The sequence below is a fragment of the Strongylocentrotus purpuratus genome, unplaced genomic scaffold (genome assembly GCF_000002235.5).
Source record: "Strongylocentrotus purpuratus isolate Spur 01 unplaced genomic scaffold, Spur_5.0 spur5_scaffold_6, whole genome shotgun sequence".
Lineage (NCBI taxonomy): Eukaryota > Metazoa > Echinodermata > Echinoidea > Camarodonta > Strongylocentrotidae > Strongylocentrotus > Strongylocentrotus purpuratus.
The window spans coordinates 28,340,030-28,358,928 of record NW_022145612.1 but is presented as its reverse complement, the minus strand read 5'-3'; the positions used below and the strand labels follow the sequence as shown (position 1 = coordinate 28,358,928).

Below are 18,899 nucleotides of genomic sequence, written 5' to 3'. Positions count from 1 at the left end.
TTTTGTTAATAAAAAAACAAAAATCACCACCACAACTGCCACCACAGGCCTATAATTATCATCATCATCATCGTCGTCGTCATCATCATCATCATCATTATCATCATTATCATCATTATCATCATTATCCTCATTATCCTCATTATCATCATAATTATCATTATGACCAACGCCATCACCTTCACTTGTTATTTTGATTTCTTTACAGAAACAAAAAGACAAGTTTTGAAACAGTATTTGGTTGTACCAGTTAGGCCCAATGATTTATTTATGTTCGTATTATGCTTATTTTCTCTCTTCTCTCGCTCTCTCTCTCTCTCTCTCTCTCTCTCCCAAATCTGGTGTTCATTATTTTCATCAATGCATTAATGACCACGGTGACCATATCCCATGTTAACTTCTGTTCTGCATTGTGCAGCGTGTCAACGTTGGACCCATGCAGCCCCCACCCCTAGCTTTAGCGCATCCACGGAAATTTTGTCCTTGCTACTACAGAATCGATATCAATCTCTCTTGGTTGTGTGCTGGACTGCAGTTCTTGTTGGCAATGGACAGCATGGTTAGATGATTTCCTATTTGCCAGCCATTGTAGCCTCCTCTTTTCCCTGTCCTCATCAATACTGCTTTCTTCATCATTAATTGGTTGTGATTGATTCAAGTCTGTTGTCATATCATGGGAATAACCTTGGTGAGGTGCGTCAAGGTTGTTATAGTCATCCAAAATTATCAATTCGTTTTTGATAGGCTGGTCAATAAAAGCACTCGATGAAGGCGGCAACCTGCTATGTCTTCGGGTGGTCATCCTGGTTTTGTCTAATCTTTTGAACTGTTTTGATAAACGAAAGCATACGAAAGGAAGGTTGATAATTACATTTTATTACATTTTATTACATAAATACATTTTTTATTACTTTTTAAATTCATAATCCCAAAACAGATTTAATGATTATTGTTTAAACCACAATTGTGAAAAGATTCGTGCCTCGAAAATAATTTATATCAGGTTCAATTTACTTTTCTAATCAAAAGATTTCTTCAAGAAACGAAGTTTGAATAAGCAAGGGGACAGGCTAAAGAACAAACCTGGAAGTATCCAAAATCTGGCAGTTGTGTATCGTTGTCGTCTCCTTCCAACTCCTCGTCCTCCTCCTTCTCCTCTTCCTTCTCCTCCTCCTCCTCCTCCTTCTCCTCCTCTTCCTTCTCCTCGTCCTTCTCCTCCTCTTCCTTCTCCTTCTCCTCCTCCTCGTCATTCTCCTCCCCTTCCTTCTCCTCCTCTTCTTTCTCCTTCTCCTCATCCTTCTCCTCGTCGTCCTTCTCCTCGTCCTTCTCCTCCTTGTCCTTCTTCTCCTCGTTCTTCTTCTCCTCCTCCTCCTCCTCTTCCTTCTCCTCCTCCGCGTCCTTCTCCTCCTCCGCGTCCTTCTCCTCCTCTTCCTTCTCCTCCTCGTTCTTCTCCTCCTCGTCGTCCTTCTCGTCGTCCTTCTCCTCGTCGTCCTTCTCCTCCTCTTCCTTCTCCTCCTCCTCCTCCTCCTCCTCCTCCTCCTCGTTCTTCTCCTCCTTGTCGTCCTTCTCCTCGTCGTCTTTCTCCTCCTCTTCCTTCTCCTCCTCCTCCTCCTCGATCTTCTCCTCCTCTTGCTTCCCCTCCTCCTCCTCGATCTTCTCCTCCTCTTGTTTCCCCTCCTCCTCGTCCTTCCCCGTCAAAGACATCTCTCCATTAGTCTGGATGTCTTCAGACTCTTCATCGTAGAATTGATGGCTCTTCAGCGATGCAACCACTCTCCTGGCATCCCTTTGGATGATGGACCGGTGAAACCTGTCACGGGCCAGTCTAAGCTGTGTCAACTGAAGTTCTGCAATATCCTGTGGAATAACATATTTGAAAGGTAATGATAATTTATTAGAGTTATCTTTGAAAAATAGCCATACGAGCACTTACGATTTCTTACGATTACTTACGAAATTGTACAAATCTGTGAGATATGAGAGATTTCAGGTCACCTTTTTAACCAGTATTATCTCCTTTTTTTTTACGTGAGAATTGTTAAAACGGCTAAATAATGACCTTGAACAGAATGAAAATAAGCCCACTGTTTTGACGTCCCCCCACCCAAAAATATACATTAATGGGAGAAATGAAGAGTGGGAGAGAGAAAAACAAGTTGAAAAATAGAGTAAAAGAGAAAGAAAGGGAGCGCCAAAGAAGGAGGAGGTAAGACAGAAAGATACAGATCAAAGACAGAGAGAGAGAGAGTAACAGAAAGCTAGGCAGAAAGAGGAGGGGGAAAGACGGATAGTGACAGGAACAGAGATGAAGAAAGAAAGAACAAGAGATTAGAGAAAGGGATAAAGGTAACATACTCTTAAAAGTTGCATTCGACTTTCCAGAGCATAATCATCAACTGATTTCTCCGTTGTGTTGTCGCCATCACAACTCTCTGTTCGTCCGTCCCCCAAATCTAACGCTGCAACGGCATCTCCTTGGGAAAAATATATTAAATCCTCTTACATTATCAAATTATAAAATAAGTGTAATGTTTGAAGTTATCGGTTTAGAAACCTTTATAACCCATGTATAACATGTTTTTTTGTTTAAAGATTAAAAGAGAAGCCCATGGGGATTCACGTTCTCGATTTGTTGACATTATTTTGTCCAACTGATACCAAATGAATAAATTGGTCAATCAGTTTTTAAAGGTTGATTGGTCTTAAAAGTAAACAAATATTTTGAAAAAAGGGGGTGGGGACGGGGACTTCGACTATACCATTTGCAAGTTTGTGCAAGATGAATATTACTATGGGAAATTATATTTGTTTTAAAAAAAATTGATAATAAAACTAAAGGTTGGGAAAAAAATAATTTGAATTGCCTTTTTGTTGTTGTTGCTGAGTTCTACTTTTTGAAGAAAGAACCATTTCCTTGTTAGTAGATATAAAAGTTGTATACGAATATTATTATATCAGGAGTGTCCCCTTTCTTTCTCCCCCGGCCCCTCACCCTTACTCTTTGATTATATTTCTCTCTCCAACCCAATCCTCCCCATTTGTACTGAACTATAATTCAATAAGCGTTTATATATCTACATATATCATGAGCTTCAAATTGTCAAATTGTATTTCCTACCGTTCCCAATCCTTTCGAAAGATTTACTCTCTTCGACGATGTCCAGCTTGAATCCAGTACTTTGGGATTCATCAATGTCGTCGAAGACGTATCCGTCCTCGTTTTCATCCTGACGATGAATTGGTTTGCTGCGTATGCACCCCATATTTATTTAAAGCAAACAAAGCAAATTCGAATACTAAGTAAAGAACTCAATATACCGATGATATTCGCAAGTGATTGAATAAAACACTGGTCATACAGTAAGTAAACAAAGTAATCACCATACACACCACGCGAAACCTAGCGCATTCTGTATCTGACGTCATAATGCATGCGCATCCATGCTTATGACATTTTAGATGATAATGGTGTTATTGTAAAAGAATAGCGGTATATTTAAGCTTCTAGCCAATTTGTTACCCCTCGAAGATCAAGACGATTTTTACTTTTAATGTACCTTTTTATCATCAGTTTTGCAAATTATAATACATTATCACAATGGATGGAATAGTAAATTATCAAAATATCACACTGAGAGATGTTAGTAGAAAATTTTGGAATTGGTTAGGGCATCCTTTCAGAAGATGTTACAGGGGATATTCAAATAAGTCGATGTGGGAGGGGCTTCGTCACCCTGAGCAATGTTTGGTGTTTTGAAGTAGATAAGGCATTTCACGATGCATAGCAGTACTGTTCATAGAAAGCAATTCATATTTAATAATCTGCATAATATTATGTTCCTGCTGTGGATAATGAGAGACAGGGTACTCTTCTCACCAGTGAACAAGAAGACTTATAAATGAATTGTTAATTATTCAATACTATAACAATAGTTGTTTTTTCCCCTATATCCTCTTTTGAGGTTGGCCTATTTATGCCATTAAAAACATTACATATCAGCGATGCACAGAAGCCTAGAAGTAGGACATTGACCATGCAAGGGGAAGGAGGAACATAATATGACAATTTTCCCCCATATAATCATGCAACGCTTAATCTGCCCATCATGCATTTTAATCTTTCTTAAATATGTTCTCTTTTTTATGCTAACATAACGTGCTATACAAAGGGGTGATATTAGCTATAACTAGTATAAGCTCGTCTTGGTCGAGATACGATAAGACGCACAGCAGCTACAATTCTCCATCATGTGATATAAAGGGCTACACCGCGCCCCATAAAACAAAATCAGATCAATCCTTTTAGACGTCTTTTTTAAAAATTATTATTATTTTATTATCATTACTATTAAAAAATAAAAAATAAATATTTTATTTGTTTGTTTGTTTGTTTCATTTTTGTCATTCTTTTATTTTTATTTTTTAATTTTTTTAATTTTTGTGCTTGCTTGCTTTTCAGAGAATTCGGGAGTGAAAAGGCACCGGGAAAAAAAAAAATCCTCAATCTGCCCCTGCTATATTTTCACCATTTTCTGCGCTCGAGCTCGCGATCGCGCAGTGCAAAATTGAATTGCGCGCCACCTTGTGACAAAAAATCGCAGAAGCCGACAGTTTATTGCCACCAGAAATTTCTAATATTACTGATTATATTTTCAATTAAACGATCCACTGGCCACTTACAATATTCTTCACGTTCTCTATTTTCCGGGATCATAATTGGAGGAAAATGGGGGCCATCTTGGCCAAGTTCCGGGTGAGTTCATGGCCGGTGATAATGTATTTAGGTGCATAAATGGGCAGATTGAATTTAAAGACTTTACTTTGGTCCCATACATTTAAATATATGTTAGTGGGTTTCTCTTAACAGTGCTTAACTTGTTGAAGTGAAGTGAAGTGAAGTAAAAAAATAACTTAAACATGTATTGTCGGTCAAGGTCATATAGATGGTCCTGTGGTTTTGGATGGGGACGTGGGATTAATCATTGCGCAACAACACATTCCCTGCGACAGTCACAGAGTCATTCATGATTTAATTTTAGAGTCTAGACTAGTAGACCTAAGTAAACTTTACTAATAAATTGGATTGACCGGGTTTTGAATTTATCAGCTTGCAGTTTGTCAGTTTGTTAATTTTACAATCTTTCACTTTACATTTTTATTTTTCAATTAAAAAGACGTCTGGCTTTTCTTGTCAATTGAGGTCTAACTTTTAACAGTTTAAATCTACATGAAATTGTATTTGACGACGGCACTAATGGAGTAATGGCATGCCAAAATGTTACTGTTGTCAGTGTTGAGCTGTCTTACTTTTAGAAATTAACTTCCTACCTCTAGTCTACAATAACATTGATTGTATATTGATTTGATAAGAAAATCAACCAATTTTATTTTGAATTTAAAAAATATAAAGCTCACTAGATCAACTCAGATTTTAAGTGTTTTAATTCATGAATGATAAATGATCTGAATCATGATTTGTCTTTAAACAGAAAGGGAAGACTACAGTGGAGATATTGGAAGGGATCGATAAAGACATCGACGGGCTACTTCGATCTAAGCGACGTAATGTCGAACTGGAGAAGCACTATATGGGCAGCTTACTGCTCTACTCGGTCATTGGATACCTGATAATGGCACTCTTCTTCTATTTCCTCTACAATGCTACGACTTGGCTACAGAGAGTTGTTCAGATTTTACCACTTCTTCTCTTTCCCTTCTTGTAAGTACATAAATTAAACAGTGTATGTGATTGTGATGATGCCTAGGACAGTCTTATCATATTCATTGATTGAACCTTAAAAAAAAAATATTTGAGAACATGGAATATCACATAAGATATTGGCAATCAAATAACTTTCTATTAATGATTATAATCTTATGCATTCTTTTTATTTTTCATGCAGAATTTGGCTGATACGGAAAGCGTTACATTGGTACTTTGTGAAGAGGATCGCTAAAAATGGTAAGCATAAACATGTGTTGAAAGAATCAATCATAGGCCCAAGCCGACTTGGGACTTTGTTGCAAATTAAATGCTGTACTAGTGTAGAAGAACACCAGAATTGATTGAAGCAGGATCAGATTTACTTAGATTAACTAGATTACCCAATACCCAGTACTCTGACATTAGTTTGGGGATTCCATGTTGAAAATAAGATTAAAAAATTATTTTCCTATCCTCATGTGTGATCTGCCCTATCCGAGTTCCAGGTAATACAAAAACTTATTAGGAAGTTTATTAGAAAGAACTTAGTGTGAATTCTAAAGCCCACCACACTACACAAACTGATTTTGGAATAATTTGCAATAGGACTGCAGTAGCATTAGAAATGGACATTAACACTTGTCAAATCTTAATGACCGAAGATCTGAATAGTCATGATTAAGAAAATCTAAATTTCAAGGGATATCATGCTTCTTTGGAAGAGGAAAAGCTATACCAGCTCAAAATCATAGTGACCTTAGGGCAGTAGTACCATTGTCTATGATTTGAAGCAGATTCATCTTTTATTTTGGCTAGAAAATTTCAGTGCACTAAAATCCTAATGTTGGTAATCTTATTATTTAGAAGCTAAATCAGGAAAATGATGTTTGTTTTGATTCCTCTTTCTCTAGATCTTGCCCTTGAAGAATTGAGGAACAAGAAAAAGACCGTTGTAAGTTGATGTTTTTTTCTTCTGAATCTCAAATTTGCAACTTCATTTGTGGAGTAAACAGCTCAGAAGTATTCATTTGAGTTGAATTTGCAGAATCCCATGAAATTTACACTGAGACAATGTACATGTTGATTAAAGGAAATAAGCATTAAGGCTGCGACGAGTACTCGAATACTCGCACTAGGGCTGCGACGAGTAGTCGAATGCTCGAGTACCCGCACTGTTGACAACTGCTCGAGTACAATTTCTCGTACTTGAATATTCGGCCGCAATTTTTTTTTTTTTTTTTTTTTTTAAATTATTAAAAAAAAAAAAAATCAAACAAAATCACGGTCACCTTTCACAATCCAGGCCGACGCTTAACCGTGCCAGGGAGAGCGCCTGCCGCTGGCATGGTACCGTCAGTAAAAATGTTTCCCAGCTCAATCACTTTCAAACTCACCACTCAGAAACTGGGACCAAATGTCCGGATTTCTGTTTGGACTCGGAGGAAAATGGATTATTCTGCCATCTTTGGTTTTAAAACAGCATTGTTTACTGTTATTATTATTATTAAATTGGCGCCTTCAACTGCAATTCGAAGTAAAATCATGTGAGTTTTCGGAGACGGACCTGGGATACTGCTCCCGTAGTATGGTGGATGCAACAAAACAAAAAAACAAAAACAAAAAACATTGCGTCCCAAGTATTTGAGTATTCGCCTGTAAGTCTGGGAGTGTACTCCAGTATCTCATTACACGGTTAATAAGCGTAGAGTTCAACATGCATGTATATATGTGTGTGTCGATGTTTTCACCGTTTGTGATACAGTTAATTTTCAAGAAATAGCCCATTTACTCCATACATTATCAACATTTAGAGTCACATTTTGCCATTTTCTTTTGAAATAAAGTTCCATTCCTGACCTCGACTTAAAGAGAAGGTTGAGTTCTGGGAAGAGGTGACAAATAATTTGTGAGCGTTATCATCTTATTATGCAAGTGTGGAAGAACATCAGAAAAAAATATTTCCCTGAAAAGCATGGCTCGTTAAATGCCTTAATATTCTCAATATGACACGTAACAGCATAAAAATTGGGGCAGATTTTTATGCCACATGTTTGTGTAGTCCCATATACATCTTTCTGTGTACAGTGCATATAACTTTACCAAGACTGGGCCAAATTTTTATCATTTTGATGATTCCAGAACCTTGCAATACACACCACATGCTAGATAATCAACCTTTTTTGATCAATTCCACAACTTTTCTTTCACAATGCAATCGCATGACCAGAACTCAACTTTTTTAAAAAACTTCAACTGCATGCACATTGTTAATGTATATATTCTTGCAGCTAGAGGATGTGAAGGAAAATGAGAGTTATAAGAAAGCCAAAGAGATCCTTGAGAAGTTTGACCCCAGTGCGACCTTGCCACCTCTGACCCCCGTTCAGACACCAGCACTTGGGAGAGGACAAACACCAACACCAGGTACATCAGGGGGTGTTTCACAAAGATCCTCAGTTGAACTTATCTCTAAGTTGGACTTACCAATTATGGAAAGCCGTTAGCATCTTTGAAAATATTTCGTAAAATTTATCTTAAAAGGCATAAAATGTTGATTCAAACCATTCATATTTTCTTTCTATTATCAAGGAGATTTCATGTTCTTGATGTGGAATTTATGAAAAGTCTAAAATACTTTAATTTTTGCTTTTGAATATATTTTATTCTAAGGCTACAAATGGCTCTCCATAATATTTAAGTGCAACTTAGAGTTAATTTTGACTTAGGATCTTTGTGAAAAACCCCCCTGTATTCCATTTCATCCATCTTCCCCAACTTACTCCTGTCATATTACAAAGCATCTTGTGTATTAAATCTTACTATTTGTTTGCTGTTTTAATTTGATGAAGAGACAATTATTTCAATCAAACATCTGTGTTATCTTAGATGTGTAAAACTCATTAAATATGAAGTCAGCACAGATTTGAGTGTGTGTGTGTATGTATTGGGTTTTTTCCAGACGTCAATATCCGAAAGACGTGACTCAGTTTTGAACCTACTTCCTCGTCTGAATCCTCGGCGTCCTGCCATCTGTTTTTATAGCTATCAAAAGGATAATATATCTTTCCATATTTTTAACTCATTGCCCATTTCAAACCAAATGCATGGAGCTGTTATGTGTACAAAAACCTGGAAATCGTAAGTAGAGCGAGGAAAACTGCAGTTACTTTTAGAGTAGCTTTTATCAGTGGCAACTGGTATGTCCCTAAGATAGGTAATAAACTCTTGTCTGAATGTATCAAAGCTCCTCACAGAAAGTTGCTGCTGTATAAAAACTTGTATTAAAAAACAAGAACTGAAGACCCATCTTTTTCCACAGAGCTAGTCGTATTACATTGAAGCACTATGGTACTTCATACTGTATAGCGCAGTCTAAACGATGATTATTATTATTATTATTATTATTATTTTCATGATTATTATCATGATTATTATTATTATTATTATTATTATTATTATTATCATGGTTATTATTATGATTATTATTATTATTATGATTATTATTATTATTATAATTAACGGCCAGAAATGAAAATAAAAGGAATCCAGTCTGGATCTTGCCAAGATACAACAGAATTTTGAAATCATATGTGCTGACTGCTGACATGAATCCTCATGTGATGTGTGTACAGAGTACAGACAACATGTATATTATTATTATATATTGATTTTAGTTGTATATACAGCAGAAGGTAATACAATGCCAAACCATTGATTTAATCAATAGCAGACAGTCAACCTAATTTTCCTCCTAGTTTTATACTTTTCTTTTCTTTTCTTGTCTGATTCAAACAAATGGATTGTGAGTGAGTGGAATATATTTTCACTTAGCTATCATCAGTGTTGAGTAAATCTTTTTGTTTGCTGTTGTTGTTGTAGCTCTGCGCCAGAGACCATTCAGTGCAAGGGGCAGGGGTCGCGGAAGAGGATCTCCGAGCATGACCCCCATGCGACCTTCAGCTCGTCTAGGGAACCAACCAATGCTACAGTCACCTCAAGCTGCTATGATCAGTAAGTCCAGCAAGAAAGAGGGAGGGAGGGTGGGAGAGAGAGAGAGAGAGAGAGAAAGAAAGAAAGAAAGAGAAAGAGAAAGAGGAGGGAGGGGGGGGTATACATGTGAGATGTAATGTATGAATTCCAATGGAAAGTAATTTGTCTCTTTTTTGACAATGTGATTTGAATAGACTTCTGCTAATTCTTATAACAAAATTATACTTTTTCTATCTTTTTAAGGTCAACATGATGTTGAACACATTGTTGAACAATGAACACACCGGTCTGACCTTTTGACTACTCTAGTCTGATGTTATTCTTCAGTGGTAATTCATAGTAGCATTGTGTGCATTAACTTAGAAGACCTGTTTTCTTTTCATCAGATGGGAGAGCACTGGGGCCAGTTTCTGAAAACTGTCATAAATCTCAGTTCGTTGACATCCCATAGAAACATGTGTAGAAACTATAATGCACATTTCAATAGGATGTCCAAAAAGTTAGACTTATGACAGTTTTGTTTGAAAAAACGGCCCCCGGCTGTCCAGGATGGGTACTGGGTAGGTCAAAACACATGAAACCAAGAACATGCAACCCTATGCACTGAAGAAGAAAAAAAAAACATTTTGTTCTTGTTGAATTCAGGGTCTCCAGGCACAGTGAGACCAATCCTGTCGCAAGAGCAGACTACCTTTGACAAGTTGGTCGGTTACTTGGTTGGGGACGGACCTGGTAGCAGGTATGCTCTCATCTGCAAACATTGCTATTCACACAATGGCATGGCTCTACAAGAAGAATATGAATATCTTGGTAAGTTCAACTGTTATTCTTAATATCAGTACATGTTGATTGTTGAATGTGGAAGCTAGATGCAACTCTAAATCAAACTTACCAATAGCCTTTGGATGTAATTTTGTTGTTGTTGTTGTGTTTGGTGAACAAAATCTTTTGATATCTTTCTCTTTTGCACAGGAAATATTTGACTCAGCCATAGGCTGTCTCTTTAAATCTGTTCATATTTAAACTGTGTAAAGCATTTACAAACATTTGCACATACAAACATGATCAAATGTTTTAGTCCAAAGAATCAACACATGAAATCTATATACAGTGCGTCCTAGAAAAAACGAAACCGAGAATTATCAATGTTTTATCAAAACTCAATCACAATTAGACGAAAGACTTTATGCACGGCTGATTGTCAACGTAACTGAGTTAAGTCTATTGTCAATTCTGCTTGTTGCTACGGCAGGCAGCCAGTGAAAACGAATTCGTTTAACAAAATTATGGAAATGTAAGCACTACTTTAAACAAACAGAACTTTGTCATTCCTTGCTCACTTTCCTGATTGAGGTGTCATATGAAAGGGCAGAAACTCAACTTTCTAGAAATGTGATTTTCTTTTTGAAATTCAGATATCGTCCGCCAAATGACTTTTTGGTTTCCTCTCTTCATTTTTCATTTTAATCACTCATGCATGAAATATGCATTAAATGAGTTGCATCAAATGAAAGAGGAGGATCTGAGCTTTAAAAATATGTGTCATTTATTAATTATAAATGTGACTAAGTTATGATAAAACATCAATAACTCTTGGTTTCGTTTTTTCTGAGACGCACTAGTTATAAAAATCAATGAATGCATCATTTTACATATGAAATGCATTTATGAAAAGATCTTGTTTTCTTTACCATAATCTTTCAGGTCCAGTGCGCCTAAGCTTCCTAAAGCAACCTGTCTGTGACAGTGTTTAGTAATATTGTCTTTGATATAATTTTCCACACAGCCTTTAGGTGTGCCTACTGCAAGACCTTCAACCCGTCTAAGAAAGTCCGACCTAATGCTCCCAAGCTTCCTGAGACACCTGCTGTTGCATTTGGAGCAAGACTGGGTAAGACATTGGTTTTTAGTCGTATAGCAGAACATGGAAAGTGTTCTCAATATGGCATTTCATATTTGTTATGTCCAATGCCACCCAGGTGATGTAAATAGGGACCAGTTGGAAGGAATTCCTTGAATGCTATGAGCACCGAAATTGGTAGCCTAGCAGAGCCGGGGTAATATTGGAGCGCTTTGAGCACCTTGCAGGGTGGATATGTGCACTATATGAATATCCAATATTATTATTATTATTATGCAATCATACATGTACCTTTTTTTCCCGGTACCTGTCATTGTTTCATTTCCCTATAATCCTAGTGTGTTGAGCTAGCACTGTATCCATATGTAGGCATGTCTGTATATGCTTCTTATTTAACAAATATGTGCAATCATTGCGACATTGACATTAAGTTAAAAAATGAACCAATAATTTCTCACAAAAGTAATTCTTTATTATTATTCATGTTCTACCATTGTTTATTCCTCTGGAATTTCGTCCATCAAATCTTTAGGTTTCTAAGAAATCATTAAAGGATATGTATTTCTTATGAAAATTCATCTTTCTTTGACGACTGATTTTAACTTTTAAAGTTGGGATGATCTCAATGTAGAATTGGGCATGATTTTAAATGTATTCCCCATCTCTTTGTGTCTTCAGTAGATCCCGAGAGGAGAGGTTCTGGCTCCAATGCCAGTGGAAGTGAATTCAGCGGGTCTGAGACGGAATCCACATCCAGCCACCAGAACCAAACTGAAGAACCCACTACAACAATGGAACCATCAGCAGAGGTACAGAGCACAGAGGAAACTCCTGTAAAGGAGACTATCGAGAAAGAGGAGGAGACTATCGAGGATGAAGCGGGAGACCATATTGATGTTACTGAGAGTACAACAGAAACACCTGAAAGGAACGAAGCTCCAGAAGTAGAACAACTCAGATAACATTTTCTCTTTTCTACTTTATACAGTTAACGACTCAATTATTCATACCCTTACCAAGTTTGTAATTTTTGACAGCATGCAAACAAATTATTTGTCCCAATTTATATTCGTTGAGAAGGTGACCTATTAAAGCTTACATCTAAAAAGTATCCAACAAAGGCCCTAATTCAACCATCCACCTTTTATTCTACAGATACCATAAACACAAAAAACATCAAATTTCAAGTTTGTAATTTTTGACAGCATGCAAACAAATTATTTGTCCCAATTTATATTTGTTGAGAAGGTGACCTATTAAAGCTTACATCTAAAAGTGTTCAACAAAGGCCCTCATTCAATCAGTCTAGCTTACATTCTTCAGATACCATAAACAAACAAAAAAACATCAAATTTACAAGGGGTGTTAATAATTGAGTTGTTAACCCTATTGATGTCTGTTCATTTGCTAGTTTATACCAACGTTACTTTCAGAATGCCTGTACATGTGCTCAGTGTACAGTATTATTTTCCTATTACCTTCAGCCTTTTCATTTTACAAGTCACACCGTATAGAATTCAGTCAATCTTAAATCAAAGGGTGGGAATTAACAAGATACAATGAAACCTGTCTATAAAGACCACCCAAGGGAGACAAGAAAGGTGGTCTTTACAGGCAGGTGGTCTTTAAGTATTGTTTCCGTTAGTACATGTTTTAATGAGGAACCATTTTCAAGGGAAACAATTTATTTGTTGGTCTTTGTAGACAGGTGGTCTTTCGATACAGGTGGTCACTAAAGCAGGTTTGACTGTACAGGATGATATGTTAACATTTGCTATGATGTCATATTTGGAGACCTTAGATGAATTGCGAATTGTTGTATTTAATTCCTTAGGTCTTTATAGGCAGGGGGTCTTTACGTATTGTTTCCTTTAATACATGTTTCAATGAGAAACAATTTTTGAGGGAAAAAAAAAAGTGGTCTTTGGAGACAGGTGGTCTTTCTATACAGGTGGTCACTAAAGCAGGTTTGACTGTATATGATATGTTAATATTTGCTAAGATGTCATATAGGGAGACCTTAGATGACATTGTGAATTTTTGTATTGAATTCCTTGCAATTCTTGGCACCTTTTGTAGTTTGGCATATGATATATCGGTATAATATAAAGCCATATATGAAAGAGCATTAATCCCATTTATCTCCTTTGTGATATGTACCACAATTTGGTGTACCTGGTTATTGAATTAGTAGTCATGTGACAAATTAGAAGATATGTCAAAAATATGACATCGTTCATGAGTTTGGTTTCGGCACAGTTCAGTAAATGGACGGGTTGCTGTTCATGATGCTATGATAGTGATTTGTTGTATTCTTCTCAAAGTCAAAGGAATCTCACGTGAAGCCTACTAACTCACAAATGATGTTTGAAACTTGAGGTTACATACCGGGCGTTTTTTTAAATTTCTTTAAAAAAAAGTTTGAATGAAAGGCATTTGGGGATGAAGAAAAGTAGCTGCGTAACTAAGATCACATTTACATGTATACTCTGCATCTGTGTGTTATAAGATATAGAAATGTCAAGCACATTATAGATAATATATACCGGTATATATATATATAGCACTGTGGTTTACTGCCTCGTAAGTGAATGAGCTTGAAGGGAGGTTATAGTCAGTTTCTGCGTGCAGTGGGTCATGATAACAAGTCTGCACAGAGCAAAACCGTAGTCCCACCAAGAAATATCCCCCTAGTCTCTCAGAAAGTCTTCAGGTGAGGGAAATGTAAGATGATCACTTTTTCATATGGGGCGATTGGTGGGAAATGCAGAGCATAACATAAGGCCTGTTGGTAATAGAACCAATGGCTAATCCTGGTGATTGACAGCATCTGTTATTGGGTTTCCATCCAAGTGATGTCAAATTCCCAGTGAGAGCCTACTATTATGCATCTTTAAAATGGTTACCGGTAATTACTTGATTTTGATACATTAGCTTTCATTTATGTGTCAAATTAACAACTCATTTTTGTCTCGCCTGCCTAAGGTTAAGTTTTTGAATATTTAGTATAATTTTGAAAGTATAAGTTCTAATTTAATGAAAATTAGACTAAAGGGTTATCAAGTATTTCCAATCATGTGAGCAGAATTTCAGGTCACAAAATCAAGGTCAAAGGTCATTTCAGGTCAACAGACTTAGACTATGTAATGGCATCATCATCGAAAACTTAACCTCAGGTTAAGTTTTTGAATTTTTAATATAATTTTGAAAGTATAAGTTCTTATTCAATGAAACTTACACTAAAGGGTTATCAAGTATCCCCAATCATGTGAGTAGAATTTCAGGTCACTAAATTAAGGTCAAAGGTCATTTCAGGTAAACAAACTTAGACTATGCTGTGGCATCAACATCAAAATATTGAATTTTTAGAATAATTTCAAAAGTGTTTGTTCAAACATCATGAAACTTGTACACAAGGGTTCTCAAGTATCACCATTCTTATTTCACAATTTCCTGGTCACAAAGTCAAGGTCAAAGGTCATTTTAGGTCAATATGTGAGGATTAAAAAATAATTTTTTAGGGTTATTTTTTCATATTCCATTAAAGTTATTAATCTTGATACAAATTATAGTAAATACCGGTAATTCTTCCAATGACTCTTGGTCAATATTCACTTCAAAATGCTGATTATATTCAGAGGATTTCATTGGGGGGGGGGGGGGGGGGCTGTTAATGGGCCACTCTGCCTATGAATAATGTCCCAATCTCAATTTTTCATCATATTGAATTGCGTAATGCAGGGGAGACCGCCGAGAGCGTTTCCCTTGTTCTTCTTTGAGAAGGCCAAATTTGTCTAACCATCGATTTTCTAATTTCTTATAAACGACATGTATAAAAATTTCTTTTTTTAAAGTAACGGGAGAGAAAAGGTTTACAATATTTGTTATGACCAGCTACATGTGTGCTTCATATATTCCAAACAAGCATTTATTATGATACGACATTGGGAGCATATATATTATTTGCTTCTTGATTTGTTTCTTGAAAATTCGGTGTAATAGGAGTGCCTTTTGCCATGTTATGTGTTTTGGTAAGAAATATCATTAGGTTAAGTCTGATTTTTAAGGTTTTTGTATATGTAGCTACATGTATATTTTTATTTCATTTTGGGGGGTTCAAATTCTGTTCAGATTGTCAACACTTCTTGTGAGAGTGTATTTTTATCCTTCAAACTATTCAAAGGCATGAAGAAAAATGTCAATTTTAATATCAAAATTCATATAGTATTATAGTACACTATGATTTTCACAAGTATTGCCTAATCATTTTCTTTTCTCCTCTCTCTTTATTTTTTTTCATTTCTGAAGTAGTTAATTTAATCACTAGCATGAAAATAATTCACACCTATGTAAATGAATTACAACACACCGAAAGGCCATTGTTATTCATCTTTTTTTAAATGCATTACTTTCATTGTCAGACTGTAATATTACGCAGATGTCAAATACACTTGCCTGAATACATTATGTATGTGCTTGGAAATTGGAAAGTTTTTGTGTGCTTTGTAGAATTGCCTTAACAAGGAAATAATGCATTATGAATGCCTCTCTTCTGTTAGACACACAAAACTTTGTTACTTGAAATTTTAGTTTGCCTGCCTAGTTACAAGTGAATAAATGAGACATGTACAATACTGTCATAGCTGAGCAGTAAGTGGTAAAGGTTAGATCTTTTGACCGAAGATGCAAACATCATGGGGGTTACGAGTGCACAACATGAATATCCATTGGCATGATATAAAGTTAAATCTGGTACTCCGTAACTGGCTTTGCTAAATGGTAGGAAACTTCCTACTGAATGTGGTACATGCATGTTTGTATGTTTGTGATGACTTGGTAATAATACATTTTTCAAGCGCTCAAAGATGGCGATGTTAAGTGCTGTAGAAATCCAGGTTCTTATTATTATCATCATTATTGTAAGTAAGATTTAAACGACAAAAATATTCCATCACCGGTAGTTTTATTTTGTAACAGTGCTTCATTTGAACTTTATCATATATTTTTGTGAAAGTTTTCATTAATGCCAAAATGTCTTAATGCAGATTAAGCAACATACATGCAGTTCACAGTACTTTAGTAGGAAGTAGATTGATGAAATTCAAAGAACTTCAAGTAAATATTTTGTAATTTTTTTTCTTCCCCTGCCCTTTTCAGTATTGTTTTCATAAATACATTCACATTTCTTAGATTGTAGTTTTGTTCCACTTTCATTTTTTGGATAAATAAAGCAGTTGTTATTTTAACTTATTTTAAACAGGAAATATATTCAATAAAATGTTTATTATAGGTTTTGATGAAAAGCTCTGATGAAATTGCTACTATTGGATTGAGGACTTCTAAAAAAAGAAAAGATGGTCTAATCATGGCTCATTCCCGAAACAATGTCTGTGTCATCGCTGAATTTGCCACCAAGAATTGCCATATGTTCTTGCGATTAGATTTAAGGGGCAGTAAATCCGTGATGAATAATGTCTTCTTTCCATTGCAATATGTATTTATGTAACTGATGTTTCCTGTTTGTTTATTTAGTTTGACCAAATCAATTGCCAATCTTCTTTTCCCGAACTGTGCTGAAAATATGAAATTGCAACTGAAAATTTTTCCCAGGATTCCGTAATGAAGAAAAACATTTTATGTTTAGACAACTATAATTCATCATGCATGTATGTTAAATTTTATGAAAAAGATGTAATATGTTCCGACGAACTATAAAATGTAACGTCATTAAACAATCCTATTTGGTAATGTGTTTCCCCATGCTAACCTCCATACCAACAATAACAAATGAACATTCACGGTGACTTCAAAAGTTCGCTCAGTGTTCAACAGTTTTCAAGACATCCCACATTTTCAGAACAAAATACATGTTTTGTGTCTCTTTTGATAGATGTTGAAATGGGGTGCTTGTAAATTGAACTGTAACGCATTGATGCTGAATGCGCCTGTATATAAACATTTTGAAATGTACAAAGGAAAACTATTGTTTATGAGGTGTACCAGTATGTAACTATTAAATCAAATTATTGAAAGTTTATAATGTAGTCATTCATGATTCAAATGTTGAATAGCTTTTTCATCTGAAGGGTAAATGTTTTTTGTGCATTTTTGTCTCGTCATGTAAAGAAAGTGTTTTTATGAGGTTTCTTTTGCTCATTAAAATAATAGATTAAGAATATGATGAATTGTCTCCCTTGCTTCATTTTGAAGTTTCAATAATATATTTCCTCCAGTCTTAAAGATTTTAGAACTCAGTATGTCTCTTTAAAGGTAATACAAAGTTTTGGGAAATTGTGAAAATAGACTGGATAGTGATTCTTTACAATGTTGATATGTTTGGATGCTCCTGTGGATGTATTATATAAGCACTAGAAAAGTAAGCCCCTAAGGCACTTCTGCTTAGTAAAATTGAATAACACTGGTAAATTTTGATAAATTTCAAACGGCGCTTATGGCCATACAACTATAACTGCGACCATGAAAATCTCAGGAAATAGCCAATGGGTCTATGTTACTCAAGAAACATTGTTTTATGGCTTAATTAATATCTTGAACTTGAGAGGGAGCTATACAACATAAAGAGTTTATTATTAACAATTTCATAACTTTAGACTCAATTTCAAACGCGACAACGCGATCACTGAATATTGTAGGATCGCATATATGCTTTCGATATGTTTATTGGAACCAAATTCATGACCTCATACCAAAACTTTGTATTACCTTTAATACTTGCTGATGTATTTTGTAGTTTCAGTAGTATAGTATAGAAATGCTTTCATTATCTCGATAAGTATTTGAATGAAAAACTTTGTTCAATGTATTCATTACTGTTGATACAAAACTCTCCATACAAACGGATTTCTCACCTAAAATTTTAGTTAGTCATATGAAATAACATGAAAAAGTAAAAAAAAGGATAATTAAAAAAACATGTTTTTAGAGAAGAATGGAATCAGATTTGGTTTACAGTAAATCTTCCCAGAGAATGATATTTTGTGCGACTTTACTTAATTACATTAGTAAGAGGTGTTGTGGTCGAGTGGATACGTCACCGGACTGTCGATCACTAATGTCCTTCGGCAAGACATTGATCTACATTTGCCACACTCCACCCAGGTGAAGTAAATGGGTATACCTGGTAGGAATTTATTCCTTGAAACGCAGCATGCGTAACAGCTGCACTGCTAAAGCCAGGGTAATTATGCTGCATTATTGTAGAGCGCTTAGAGACTTCTGACAAAGTAAGTGTTAGGCGCTATATAAGCACTGTAATTATTATTATTATTATTACACCATCAAACTCTAGATCTGTATGTGCAGTTGATTAGATGAAGAAGATAT

At 35.6% G+C, this 18,899-nt stretch overlaps 1 protein-coding gene across 2 annotated transcripts; it reads left to right on the top strand.

The window, feature by feature from the left end:
* Positions 1-4,585: 4,585 nt before the first annotated feature.
* LOC582015 (endoplasmic reticulum junction formation protein lunapark-B) lies at positions 4,586-12,642 on the top strand. Of its 2 annotated transcripts, none has more exons than XM_011662426.2 (9): positions 4,586-4,753; positions 5,490-5,719; positions 5,904-5,962; positions 6,616-6,656; positions 7,993-8,128; positions 9,584-9,715; positions 10,340-10,504; positions 11,481-11,585; positions 12,237-12,642. In XM_011662426.2, the coding sequence occupies exons 1-9, from the start codon at positions 4,727-4,729 to the stop codon at positions 12,515-12,517; spliced, it is 1,176 nt and encodes a 391-aa protein (XP_011660728.1). In that variant the 5' UTR covers positions 4,586-4,726; the 3' UTR covers positions 12,518-12,642. The 2 variants fall into 2 exon arrangements, with proteins under 2 accessions (XP_011660728.1, XP_787084.1); XM_781991.5 differs by having other exon boundaries at positions 4,587-4,753; positions 12,234-12,641.
* Positions 12,643-18,899: the final 6,257 nt, after the last annotated feature.